This window comes from Typopeltis vanoorti, chromosome 2 (assembly GCF_054136105.1).
Source record: "Typopeltis vanoorti isolate ZY-2024b chromosome 2, IOZ_Tvanoo_1.0, whole genome shotgun sequence".
In the NCBI taxonomy this organism is placed as follows: domain Eukaryota; kingdom Metazoa; phylum Arthropoda; class Arachnida; order Uropygi; family Thelyphonidae; genus Typopeltis; species Typopeltis vanoorti.
In genome coordinates, this window is record NC_143550.1 from 178,680,725 (window position 1) to 178,695,851 (window position 15,127).

Sequence of the window (15,127 nt, forward strand, 5' to 3'; positions counted from 1 at the left end):
CAGACATACTAGCCACTCAGCCAACCTAGCTGGCAGATTAACTCATTTCTGAGTTTTGTTAAGGACACCCCCCCCACACACACACACACTGGCTTTTCCATAGGATTTATCAGATCCCTTACACCTGTGGTTCATTAATTTTAATTTGGCAAATCCATGAGATATGCAGTTCTCTCAAAGAACATCAAACTTATATTGACTACTATGAGCTGGAACAATCTTGTGATGACAAACATGCTAACACTTCTAAATGCAAGGTTCTTTGGTAAAAGACTAAAGTCTTACATCAAAGTCATTTCGTTATGGAGCAGTTATACAAAAAGAGCTATGAAACATTGCAACATCACACCAGCATGTATAGGTCTGATGGTTTATAGTCATCCCTTTGTGGGAGATTGTGTTTCTCAAATGTGCATGTTATGATTCTTTTTTATTATTTTTTATGCCATTAGGTCTTTAGTATAACATGAGCATACTGTTTTATGCTAATTTATAATTCCACCTTGGTTCAGAGCCTATAATTTTTCTCTTATGCTTGCTTCTGCCTCTATTTCAACAATTTAAAATAGTGATGATGCACATGATACTTTGGCAAAAATTTCATAATAAGCAATTTGTCACATAAGTTATTCAGAGTTTATTATTTTTTATAAAAATATATGTTTATGTTTTGTATTCACCAAAAAAAAAGAAAGTCTGAAGTATACTTACATCACATCCTTCTAACATACTAAGATGCATAGCATCATTGGCTTTTTTGGGTACATTTAACATTACATCAAGGCCATCCTGAAAAGAAAGTATATGAAATAATAAATCTCTACTTTTATAAAGGATAATGTAGGAACTTTGTAAATATCAATTGCAATAACCGTGCTAGAAATTATCAAGTTATCATATAAAATAAATTATGTTTTCTTTACTAATATAAATAAAAGAATACTAAAAAAAATGAAATTGTATTTATATTTATTAATGTGATTAAACGACTACTTCCTGATCTTTTATTATTTATTCACCTATTGATGTTTTAAGTGTCTCCACTGGTAACTACTTTATATTTTTATTTATTTATTTTATAGTAGAATTACTTACTTCCGAGAACCATCACTTTGGGATCCTACTATAGGGCCATTTTATCTGCTAAATATATTATTATTTATTATCACACCAACCACCTTGGAGTCAGTAGGCTTATCGTACCCAACCAAGAACACATTTATCATACTGAACCAGTGCTGACTCGTCCATAAGGGCTGCAGCCCCTCCAGTATAAAATGAAAGTTCCTGTTTGATTCGCATTCTTAAATTTTTATATATTTATCTAAAAACTGTTATTTTCCTGTTTGTAATATAATATCACTCGATAGTATTTTATATAATTCATTTTGTAGCAATAGTTGTATTTTGCAATAGTCAATGTGTTGTGCAGGCTAGGGCTAGTATACTCAACGCTGGAGCTGCATTCAATGCAGACCACACCAAACCACTACATAGTGGAAATAACGTAGTCGGGGTAACGAATAATTTATGTGCACATGGGATTGGTAGCACTGCAGCCCCCACCACTAAAAATTCTTACAAGCTGACACTGTACTGAACCTTAAAATCTCAATGATTTCTTCATTCACAACACATTCTGGTAATGTGTTCAATTCACCCACAATTCTCCATGTAAAAAAACTATTCATGACAACCATTCTTCACCACATCCTTACACAACTTCCAGAGGTAACCTTTCATTCTTTACCTCTCACCTTCTACTCTTTTCTATAATCCTTGCTGTATTAAACCAACACACACACACTAACTTAAATGTCTCTATCATATAACATGTTTTCCTACTATCCACCAAACTCTGTAAATTATATTCCTTCAACCTCTTTTCATAGTCAACCTTCCATAGTCCTGATATCGCCTTGGGCACTTGTCTCTGGACCTTCTCTCATGTTTCCACATCATAATGAAAACTGGGTGAAAAAATCTACGCATAATAGTCCAAGTGTGATCTGACCAATGCTTCATAAAGTGGCACAACTATCTCCTTATATCTACATGCCAGTGCACTCCTTATCATAGTAGAAATGTGATGTGTAGTCTTTGCAACACTTATAATGTGATCTCCAAACTTCAGTCCACTGTCAACCATCACCTCTAGATCTTGAATCTCATCCACTTCCTGAAGCAGAGTTCCATCAATACAGTACACAGCCTAATATCTCTGCACTCTGAAATGCAACATTTTGCACTTATTACTAGCAAAGATAACTAACCCCACTCATTTGCCCAAACTAAGTCTTTTCAATTTTCATGAAAGGAATTAACATCAGCAGTGTACCTTTATAATTCTCTCCAACTTTGCATCATCTGCAAACAACTGAAGATTCCCAGTCAGACTATATGAATATTAACAAACAAGTTAAACAGTAAGAGAAAAGCAAGACAGAACCCTGTGAGATACCACTGGTTATTTTATTATTTTATTTTAGTTTTAGTTTTTTGGGACACTGCTCTATCATATAGAACTTGCTGGTATCATTCAGAACCAATCTCCAATCCATCTTACTAATCTATTATCCATTTCCATCATCCGTATCTTGTACACTAACATATCATGAGGTAATCTATCGAATGTTTTTGCAAAGTCCAAGAATATCACTGTATATGAATCTCCCTTATCCATCACATTTATCACCTAATCATAAAATGCAAGTAGACTGATAAAAGAAGACTCATCCTTTACAAACTCATCCTTTACCATGCTGACTATCAATAAAGAATCCCATGCCCATCAACCCAGCCCTGTATTCTATAACTAATCAACCTTTTCAATACCTTGACTATAGCTGCAGATATATAGACTGGTCTAAAATTGGAAAATTCTGTCCAAGAACCACCTTATTTGTGGAGAAGTACTATTTTGTCCTCCTTCCTCTCCTTAGCAACCTTCCACATTGCAAGATTTCATTAAATAACTGGGTTAAGAAAATAGTTACATCTTTTGCACATTTCTTAAAAATACATGGTGATATATTCATCCATACCACACAGTTAATATATATACTGGCAACTGAATTAGAAACCTTTATGCAGATGTCACTTACAATCATATATGCAAAATACTTGGTCATGAAAGTCAATATGTGTTCTAGGCAACTATTTCAGAATGCTGCTGGTCAGTATCTGTCAACAGTGTTGATCACAATGGGAAAAATAAAGGATCTTTTGGAGTTCAATAAAGGATTTATTGTGGGGTGCCCGTCTGAATGCAGCCACAATTTTGAAAACAGCAGAGCTGAGTGGATCCTCAAAAGATGAGATATCACAGGAGTTTAATCAGTGAAAAAATAACCAAATTACTTGTTTAAGAGGCATAACTGTAGTCCTGAGACAGTATGTAGAACGAGATTGATGTCATCTGAGAATGCTTGTTAACAAACAGAACTTCTTGTGTGCAGCAATTGAAGCATTTAACGAAGGCTGTTTCATGAAGGAACCGTATTGATAGTCACATGCCTACGTGTAATAATAAAAGTTTCTAATTCAGAGGCCACTATGTGTAACATCTAACTCGATCAACACTTGATACACCTGATTCTTTCTCCTCTAATTCTCCTCATATTTGCATCTCTTTTACATGTTGCACATCATTTTACACATATGATATACACTGATAAAATGCCTATTAAAGAACTCCATGATATCAATTGCAACAGTCATTCTTCTACCATAACTGTGCATCAGTGTCACTCTGTCATAATTATTTTTCCTCTTGCTTGCCATACAACAGACATAATCCAAACAAATTAATCTACTATATGGCAAAAGTGCAGGAGACTGGCCTGATTAGCCAATCTCCTCTCTCACACTACATTTTTTCTTTCTTTACCATGCATGTAGCCTTTCTAGCTAGCAGTTTATACTCCTTATGCACCTCTGCCATGACTTCTTTTTCAACACAATGTTTGATTTCACTATTCTTTCATTTAACTCTATTTATCTGGTTAATTCTTGGCATGCAGATATGCACTGCATGTGTTAGATATTATCTTATTAATATCTGGTTATTAATTTTGGTCTTTTGGTGGGTTCTTGATCCCTTCATAGTGTCTCTTCAAATACAAGGTAAGGAAAGAGTATGGTTCCATTCACACAATGTGCCCAAATCAACAGAGTTGATACTTTGTAACTGTGTTAAGATTTGTTGAATTAGGGATATTCAAATCTTAATGTACTTGTGCATTAGTCTTAAGTTCTGTCCAATGGGTTCTATTTATTTTCCTGAAGCATTTAATTTGAAAGGTCAAAGTTTCCTCTCTACTTCTTTTTTTAAGTTCCAAGTTTCTGTCCCATAGAGAGAAATGTTGGTAGTATTATAGTTTCGCATAATTTTATTTTTACCACAAATTTTGTTTTTCTTCTAAATTTTATTAAGTTTCCTTATTTTTCATGGTATTAACAACACCACAAACACTTTTATCAACAAAGATGTTTTATTAACGCTTATATTTCGCTGATTTTCAACTCAGCATCATCAGACCACAACACACATGTAAACGCGACAGTGAGTGAGTGAAACAATATAATTGCAAAAGACAAAAGATCTAGAGTCCTATTTTTTGGCACCCTCTAATGAAAAAAAAAAAAAGCAGTTATCCAGGAGTTTTTCTTAGGATAACCGTCTCCCAAATTTTTGGCAAATTAATGCAACCATATTTGTTAAGGTTGGGAGAATTCTTCAAAGCCATTGCTGACTCAAAAAATAATCTTTCAGATCTATAACGACTCCTAAATAGCACATTCGTTTTCCTCCATCTAATCCTGTGTGAAGGAGTGTCCAAAGCGTGGTCTGCCAGTCCCGACTTGCCATAGTAATAGTAGCGAATGTATCTCTCATGTTCTTCCAGGCAATTGTTCACTGATCTTCCTGTTTGCCCATAATAGGCCAAGTCACAGTCACGTGGAACTTCATACACTCCTGGGTGTGCTAAAGGGTGAAGTTTATCCTTAGGCGAGCGGATCAGAGGTGCCAGCTTGACATGATGTTTGAAGGTGGTGCGAAGGCCATGTTTCAAAAATACTTTGGCTATCTTTTCCGATGTACCTCTGATATAGGGAATAGAAATGGTCATGTTGTATTCTTGTGTATTAGGGGAGGGCAGAGTAATGGGCCTATGTAGTATTTTATCTATTTTGTAGGGATTGTAGCCATTGGCTAAAAACGTATGGCGCAGGTACTGGAGTTCAGTGGTCAGAGCTGTATCGTTAGAACAAATGGCTCTGGCTCTGTGTGCAAGTGTTTTTAAAATGCCGTACTGTTGGACTGGATGATGATGTGATTGTTTATGTAGGTATCTTCCTGTGTGTGTAGGCTTTCTGTAAATAGAAAAAGATAGTGATCCATCTGAAAGGTGGGTGACTAATGTGTCAAGAAATGATAAACAGTTATTTGATTCTTTTTCTACTGTGAAGTGAATTTTGGGGTGTTGGCTGTTTAGGTAGGTGACAAAAGCATCCAAAATTAGCATGCCCAGGAGTGTATGAAGTTCCATGTGACTGTGACTTGGCCTATTATGGGCAAACAGGAAGATCAGTGAACATCCGCCTGGAAGAACATGAAAGATACATTCGCTACTATTACTATGGCAAGTCGGGACTGGCAGACCACGCTTTGGACACTCCTTCACACAGGATTAGATGGAGGAAAATGAATGTGCTATTTAGGAGTCGTTATAGATCTGAAAGATTATTTTTTGAGTCAGCAATGGCTTTGAAGAATTCTCCCATTTGCCAAAAATTTGGGAGACGGTTATCCTAAGAAAAACTCCTGGATAACTGCTTTTTTTTTCTTTTCCCCATTAGAGGGCGCCAAAAAATAGGACTTTAGATCTTTTGTCTTTTGCAATTATATTGTTTCACTCACTCACTGTCGTGTTTATGTGTGTTGTGCTCTGATGATGCTGAGTTGAAAATCAGCGAAACATAAGCGTTAATAAAACATCTTTGTTGATAAAAGTGTTTGTGGTGTTGTTAATACCGTGAAAAGTAAGTCATGAATAACCATCAACACCTAAGCTTATCTGTTAGATTTATTAAGTTTATTCATCACTGACCATGCTATGGAGAGATTGTGTTTTATTGTTACTATGTCATTTAAATTTGAAGTCAAGTATCATCATATAATCACTGTGCATCCACAGATGTCGTATGGTCATTCTGATGCTTGGTGATGTGCCACAACAGGACCTTGCCATGTAGTCCTGTTATGTACTTTTCTGGAGGCTTCAACTCCTTGAAGATCAGTCACTCCACAAACACACACCATTCATCCCTACCCATTCTTCTTTTTCCAGTTACTGAGAAGTCCTCCTTCCTTCCAACCTTTCAATGTGTCCAAAATATTTCAACTTTCTTCTGTCAATATCCTTAAGGAGCTTTAAAGTTCCAGCATTCCAAACTCCTGATATTGTCTTAGTCACTCGTCTCTGGACCCTCTACATGTTGTTCTCTCCTGTAAGCATAGATATTTTTACATTTATGCTTTCTAAACATCTTGAAGATTCACCTTGATGATGATGATGCTCTCAGAAAAAAAAAAAAAGAAGCGAAATATTGGTAAGAGAAATATGACAAATAATAAGAGAAAAATGTTACAATTTATGATATAAATGGGACATTATACAGAGGATTAAGTTCTAAGCTGGCATTCGAATAAAGGAATTACAGAAAGATGGCATGATCTAAGACAAGGATTCACATATTTTCCATTATTCATCAGTGGAATTACATTATGAAGGAAAGTGATATAAAATCTAATATCACTGAGGATATTCATGTATCCTCAATCATAATTAGAATACCCTTACAGAGATTAAAGCAACAGTTCTATAGTTCATCACACTAAAGCAAAAGAAAATAAGATGCATCATATTGCATAATGCAGACCACTTCTACAAGTTGCATCATTCATTTGACCAAATTTGGAATACAGGTATACATTTCTCTTACATTGCTAAGGGTCTCTCAAGATATTCAAGATTAACCAGACTGAAATTAGGGGAAGAATTACAGAAGGCATCTCTTTCACTAAAGACACTTCTACAGGTCATATTATTGAACCATTTGCAACATAGTTGTTTCTTACATCATTTAAAGATTCCTTGACAATTTCTACACAGACCAAACTGAAGAGCGGGATTATAAAGGAAAAAGTAAAATACAAAAGACTGCTACAGGTCACATTCTTCAAATTGCTGATTCATCAACCATTGTATTTATTTCATTTAACAGTAAATAATTATATTTTTGTTTTTATCCTTTACCAAAGCACGAGTCACCAATGGATCCTTAGGGATTTCATGCCAGTCCCAAGCATGGATAAAGGAGGAGGGTCAGTCAGATGAGTGTCGATACTATGAGTGTAAAAAAAAAAAAAAAAAAAAAAAAAAAAAAAAAAAAAAAAAAACATGGCTGTTATCTGATGCCTATGCCTACACGATCAACACTTAAAACATGCCAGCTCAGACATCGCTGGATGAACAAGGTCCACAAAACCAATCAAGCATTGGGACTGGATTGAAAAGTGGAATACTAAAAGGAAACAGAAACTGAAACTGACAGAACTATTATCAGTAGGGGCATAAAATGTATGGACACTTTGGATGTCAAGAAAACTAGAATTGCTTCGCGAGGAAATGGAGAGATATCGATGTGATATACTAAGACTGGCAGAGATGTGATGGACATCATCAGGAGAGATAAATGAATGTGAAGTTATATAGTCAGGGCATGACACCAAGCACATAGCAGGAGTTGGTTTCCTTCTTAACAAAAGACTAGAGAGGCACTGTTAGGCTACAAACCAGTCAATGAACAAATCGTGGTAGCAAGATACCATGATATGTTCATGGTAGCAAGATTTCAAGCAAAACCATTTAACATATCAATAGTCCAGATATATGCACCCACATCTGACAGCACAGGTGAGGATATTGATGTATTTTATAAAGATCTGACAGAGACAATAGAAACAATACCAAAAAAAGATAAGCTAATTATTGAAAAAGATTGGAATACAAAAGTTGGAATAGAAAATGATGGTTGGGAAAGCGTCATGAGGAAAATATGGTTTTGGAGAAAGCAATGAATGAGATGAAAAAATGTTAGAATTTGCTGTGGACACCACAAGATGATGATCTGTAACACAAGATTCCAGCAAAAGCAGTGTAGAAAATGGACATACTGATCAAATGATAGGAAAACTAAGAACATGATTGATATGATTATGATTAAAAGAAGATGGATAATATTGGTACAGCAGTATCGAACTTTTCCAGGAGTGGATATAGATTCGGATAATAGCTTAGTGATTGCAAACATCAAGTTGAAATTAAAAAGAAAATATAAATCCCTTCATCAGAAACGAAGAGATACAGCAAAGAAAAAGTGAAGCAGAAATAGGAAGAAAGTACAAAAAAGTGTGAAAAAAAGAAAAAAAATTCTAATCTAAGAGTGAAAGGAATAATGAAGGTGATAGTAGTTGAAGAAACAGCACCAGAAGAATAGAAGATCAAGAAGAAGTGGATTAGACAGGAAGCATTGAAGTTAGTATGGGGGAAGAGAATAAGAATAATAAGGGATACATCAGAACAAATAGAGGAGCAATATGGAAGAAAGTGTAATGAGGTGAAAAGAGCAGTCAGAATGGATAAGATGAAATGGTTAGAAGCTCAATGCAATATGGTGAGCACAAAACTAGGGAGATGTATAAAATGATTAGAACCATTAATAGAAGGTGGCAACCAAAACAGACCACAATTAAAGATGAAAAAGGCCAAGTATTGATGAATAAAGATAAAATTGTACAATGGTGAACAAGATACTGTAGTGAGCTATATGAAGAAAAACTAGATTTAGATGGAGTTAGGAAACTGAATGAAGAATTGAAGCAGATATAATCAACAGGTAATGAGTATGACATGGACATTTTAAGAGGAGAGGTAGAAAAAGCAATAGAATGGCTAAAACACAACAAGAATCCTGTTAATGATAATATCACTGAAGAAATGATTAAATGTGGTGGCAAAAGTATGGTTACAGAAATGCACCAATTATGTAATATGGTATGGAAGGAAGGGAAAATGCCAGAGTGGGTGAAATCAATATTAGTGACATTATACAAGAAAGGAAATAAGCTAAAATGTAAAAATTATAGAACAATTGCTTTGACAAGTCACCTTGGTAAGGTAATGATGATGATGATATTGACAGAAAAACTGAGAACACAATTTGGAAGCATACCTTGCAGACGAGCAAGTAGGATTATGAAAGATAGAACTATAATTCAACAGATTTTAACAATGCAGTTAATAGCAGAGAAAGCTAGGAGAAAAAACAAAAACATATATAGGGGTAACCCTCGTATAACACGGTACTTATACAAAGCGGTTTCGATATAACGCGGTCTACAAACTGTAGTATTCCTTGTTCAACGCGGTTTCAATATAACGTGGTCTACAATTTCTAGTAACCCTTTTTTTTTTCTTTCATATTTTTCACCGAGGGACTTAAAAATCAAATTTTATCTTCGTTAAATTTGTGTCTGACCGTATCACGCAAGTAGTTATAAGTATCGAATTTAGTTTTATTGTATCACTGAATAAGGTACTGTACAGAGGCTTTTGCAGTCTGTGTCATTCTCAACAAATAGTATAATTAGAGAAAGATGGAATAAAAATGCTGCTAACTAATAAATCACATGTCCCCCTCTCACAGAAACTATGCTGTATAGACTCGAGCAAAACCATATGTGGCACCGAAACACAGTATCTAACTAAAAACTACTGTCCAATTTTTCAATTATGAAATAAGTGTGTTTTATTGCATTTCAAATTCTCGATGTCATTATGACAGATCACAAAGGCTAACTTAAAATAAAAGACTACCAAGAATTGAAACATGCCATATAATGAATGTGCGAGTTCGCCTGCCAAGAAGCCATAAAATTCAACCAAGGGTTGAAACGTTTGTGTGAGTTGAGCCAATCAGTAATGAGAAGTTACATCGGAACGATAAATGACACCCTGTTGTGAATGTGTTAAAATTAATAGTGAATGTTGTTATGACAGTTTCAGATGTTATGGAATTCGATTGAAGAGAATTAGCATTTCAACTCAACACTTGTCAGTTGCTTTTGTCTTTGGGTCGCGCGATCTTTTGTTAACACCGCACCAATCATATGCATGTCTTTATAGCTGCTGTCTTGTGTAAAACAAAATTCAGCTTGTATGTATTGTAACAATTAAAAAAAAACTTGAATAATTTATAAGCGTATAAAAGGATATCACCTGTAAATCGTTGACATGCCAGCAAAATTCTCAGACGTGCCACCTCTGGCACGAGTGCCATAGGTTCACCATCTAGAGTTTACTGTATAAAGTGTTTATTGTTGAAAATTGTCTTCGTTTTCTGCCAGGAAAGCGCATTTAAAATCATAAGTGTGTTATTCTCAAGCAGAGCAGTTTATTTTCTGGTGAGTTACATACATATGTAATGCTTTTTTTTATGTAAAAGTTTATTTTTATTGTAATGGCCACTAAAACTGCAATGAAAGGGGAAAAAACCAACATTGAAGAGGAAATTCATTTCTCTCAAAGTAAAAATTAAAATCTTGGATCGGTTGAAAATTGGAAAAAAACCAGGAGTTGTTGCAAGGACTCTAAATTTAAATGAATCAACAATTCGAATAATCAAACAAAATGAACATAAAATCTGAGAAAGTGTTATTGCTGGGACAAAGGTAAGTGCAAAGCACATTGCTCGTATAGAAAAAAATGGAGAAATCTCTAATGATTTGGATAGAAGATTGCACTCAAAAGAAAATTCCTTTGGATGGACACCTTATTAAGCAAAAAGCTCTCAAAGTTTATAAACATTTAAAAGAACTCGATCAAGATTCTTCAGAAGAAATCTCTCAGCATGGATTTTGTGCCAGTAAGGGTTGGTTCGAAACCTTTAAAAAGCGGTTTTCTTTGTATAATCTTAAAATCCAGGGAGAATCAGCATCAGCAGACGTTGAAGCTGCCCGGAAATACCCAGCAGAACTTTAAAAAAATATGCCAAAACGTACCTATATTTCGAAAAATGAAAGATCAGCTCCTGGATTCAAAGTTTCCAAAGATAGAATTACTCTACTGTTTTGTAGTAATGCATCAGGTGATTACATGACAAAACTAATGTTTATTAACCGATATGCAAATCCTCGTGCAATGAAAGGGCTCGACAAGTCCACCCTACCTGTTTATTGGTGGACCAACAAAAAGGCATGGGTTACAGCTGGCATGTTCAAAAATTGGTTTTTCAAGTGTTTTGTACCCAATGTAGAAAGTTATACAAAGAAAAAGAATGTGAACTTCAAAATTCTACTAATTTTAGATAACGCACCAGGCCACCCAACAAATTTAAGCTATCCAAATATTAAAATAACTTTTTGCCACATAATACTACTTCACTTATTCAACCACTCGACCAAGGAATAATATCAACATTTAAGTCATATTATATTCGGCGAACATTTCAACTAATTTTGGAAAAAATGGAATCTAATCCAAACATGACACTGCCTCAAGCGTGGAAAGAGTTTTCAATATTGAATTGTGTAAAAATTAATTCTCTGTCCATTAAGGAATTACAACCTTCTACACTGAATGCTTGCTGGAAAAAAAATATGGCCTGAAGCCATTCTGGAACAAAATTTCGTACCTCCAGTACGAAATAAATAAACGTTGCACACAATTTTGGTGGAGAGGGCTTTTGCGATATGGTTGAAAACAAAATGAGTGAAATAATTGATGGAGAAACAGATTTAAATGAGGAGGAACTGATACAATTAGTAGATGGCATCAAACCAAATGGCAGGGAAAGTTCTACTGAAGATTCTGGTTGTGATGAATCTGTTAAAGAATTCAGTTTAAAGAAATTAGCAGAAGGATTGGACTTAGCAAGAAAGTTAGGAAATTATTTTATGGATAATGATCCCTCAATATAGCGCTCGGGAAAATTCACGAGACAATTGGATATTTGTTTAGCGCCATATTATGAACTCAATAAAAAATTGCAGCATTGTGGAAAGCAAAGTCTTATTACTGACTTCTACTGATGACTAAACCAGCAGAAGTATGCAATGAGAATTATACAAATGATGTCCAAGAGATTGCAAGTGGTGACGACCTCCGGCCACTTAAAGAACATCTACGAAATGTTATTTCTGAAGACAGTGATCACGATTAAAATATGTGCTTTATTTTGTGTCTAAAATATTTATGCATTATGTGCAATGAAATTTATGCACAATTTGTAATTTTTATAATTTTATACTATGTATTTGTCTCATAGTTTATGTTTTCTTAACTTACATGAATTACCTGAATTAAATAAAAATATTGTTTTTCTTGGATATGTCATTGTGGTTTATATAATTTAAAAAAAAAAAAAAAAACGATTTCGGAACCTAACACCCTACTTTTTCTATGTGATCTAAGTCTCGTATAACGTGATTTATATAATGCGGCATTTCTATGGAACCTAACATCTGCATTATACGAGGGTTACCTGTACTTGCTTTGTTGATTTTTAGAAGGCATTTGACAGCATCGACTAGAAAGTGACATTAGCAGCACTAGAATTCTATGGAACTGACAGAAAACTAATAGTCATATTAAAAGATGTTTATAAGAATGCAATGGCAGCAGTTAGAATAGGTGAGGATTTGGGAAAATGGTTTAAAACAAGAAGAGGTACTAGACAGGGGGACCCAATATCACCAAGAATTTTCATCGCACATTTAGAAAGAGCAATGAACAAAATGAAAGAAGATGCAAAAGGAATATCAGTACACAGGATGAGAATTAACAATCTGAGATTTGCAGATGACATTGTTATCATTGAAGAAGACGAAAGAGAACTACAAAAAAACACTGAAACTGTTAAATGAGGAAGGGAAGAGATTTGGACTTGTTATGATCTTGGAAAAGACAATGGTATTTGGTGAGAAGAACATGAAACTAAAGATATAAGTGGATGGAACTGATATAGAAATTGTAGAACAATTCACATATTTGGGAAGTAAAATGACATATGACTTGAACTGTAAAAAAGAAATAAAGATCAGGATTGTAAATGGAAGAACAAATCAGAAGCCATGGATAACATCTGGAAAAGTAAAGCGATCAGCCTGCAAACAAAATTAAGAATACAAGAAACATGCATCTTTAGCAGTGTGCTGCATGGATCTGAAACATGGGTAATAAATAAAGAATCAAGATAAAGAATTTTGGCATTTGAAAGAACTTGTTACAGGAAGATTCTAAGAAAAGGATGGGTACAGAAAATCACAAATGAAGAGCTCTATCGAAAGATACAACCAAAGGAGAATTTAATGCAATAAATTATACAACATAAACTGCAATTATTTAGACACATCTGCAAAATGAGTGAGGATTGGAAGATAAAGACATTTATGTTTGGTATTATGGATGGTGTAAATAGAAGAGGTAGAATACAGAGAATGAATATACGACATAAAGAACTGGTGTGGAATGGGTGCATAGAAACTGCAACACTGCACACTGGACAAAGAAAAGTGGAAGAAGACAGTGAAGGAGTCATCAGACACCAACAGGTAGTGTGCATATGGTTTGTGATAATGATTTTGAAAGCATGAGCAAAGAAAAGTTTGGAACAAGAATTATTTTCATGACTGAGCTTCTTGTATATAGTTGCTCTTGACTTCACACTGATTAGCCTCAGCCTCCTTTTGGATGTGTTTGTTGTCGAGAATGATGGGAAGGGTCAATATCCTGATTGGTTTTGACTTTTTAATAAGCCTCTGGTGGGATTTGGATCTATGAACATACTGAGAGCAAAGTTAATGCAATGTCATATTTGTTACATGTAAGTAAATATGAAAATACTGTGCCACTACTCTGAATAAGAGACAGTTATAGCAATTTTTTTTTTTAAGATAAATTATACTTGACAAGACATTACATTTTTATAATAAATTTAGTTTAATCCTTTATCCAAGTGTGAGCAAACAAAGGTGTTGTACCACCTTACCCCAGTCCTGAAGATACTTTCAGGAGCAAACTTTGTTTGCTCACACTTGGATAAAGGATTAAACTAAATTTATTATAGTCTAACCAAGTGAAAAATAAACTTTTAACATTACATTTTTGTTTTAATCCTTTACCCTAAAGTTAGCAAACAATATTTTGTGCATGAAGTACCTTCTCAACTAGGCTGCTGACTTCACATTAGATTGGTCCTTCATCCTAAAATGCAAAGCACACCTTGTTTTGGAAAAGCATATTATCATGCATTATGGAAAGAGCCACTATCCAGATTGGATTCAACATTTATGGAGGACTCATTAAGACACCTCTGGAGATACTGAGAGCTAAATCAATGCTGAGGCAATTTGATGTAGCACCTATATATATATATATATATATATATATGGGGTGCTTAAGGGTCAAAGCTGTATAACTGAGAGGAGACCTCCACATAGCCTTTCAAGGAATGCGGAGAACCGACCAGGGCTTCTGACCTAATGTCCAATCCTCACCTTCTCATGGTGCACCCTATTGGGTATCTACTTTGATACTGAAGGAACGAGGATGGCGATTTGGGATTTAGCCGACCAAATTGTATTCTTATTGGTTAAACCAAAATAAAAAATGATGGTACAACATGAAAAAATTTCATGCCGGCTGGGGCGTCACCCGGTTAAACAAGGCCACCGTTTTTATCACCAGGGAACCAGGGTGAACAGCGAAAAGTCAGCTACTTTAACAAATCTAAAAACAAACCCCAACTCAACATCACCAGAGTTAAAGATCGATACTATCAACGTAAGAAGTCTAAATGGCAAAGAAATGGAGCTAGCTGAGGAATTAGATAAGTACCAGATCGACATAATAGGGGTGACTAAAACAAAAAAGACCAAAACTGGTGAGATCTTTCTGAGCAATAAATACAAAATGTTATATTCAGGCAATGACAATCAAGGAAAAGAAGGAGTAGCCATAGTATTCAACACAAAATACAAGGCTAATCTTCTTGAATGGCA

The 15,127-nt window shown here is 34.8% G+C and overlaps 1 protein-coding gene across 1 annotated transcript in view; it reads right to left on the reverse strand.

Moving 5' to 3' along the window:
• The window catches only part of trio (trio Rho guanine nucleotide exchange factor), a 1,056,141-nt gene that overhangs the window by 467,624 nt on the left and 573,390 nt on the right, over positions 1-15,127 (reverse strand). The window contains exon 30 of the mRNA XM_090403001.1: positions 712-789. Within this exon, the coding sequence (XP_090259127.1) occupies positions 712-789 (78 nt within the window). The remainder of the gene's footprint in view (positions 1-711; positions 790-15,127) is intronic.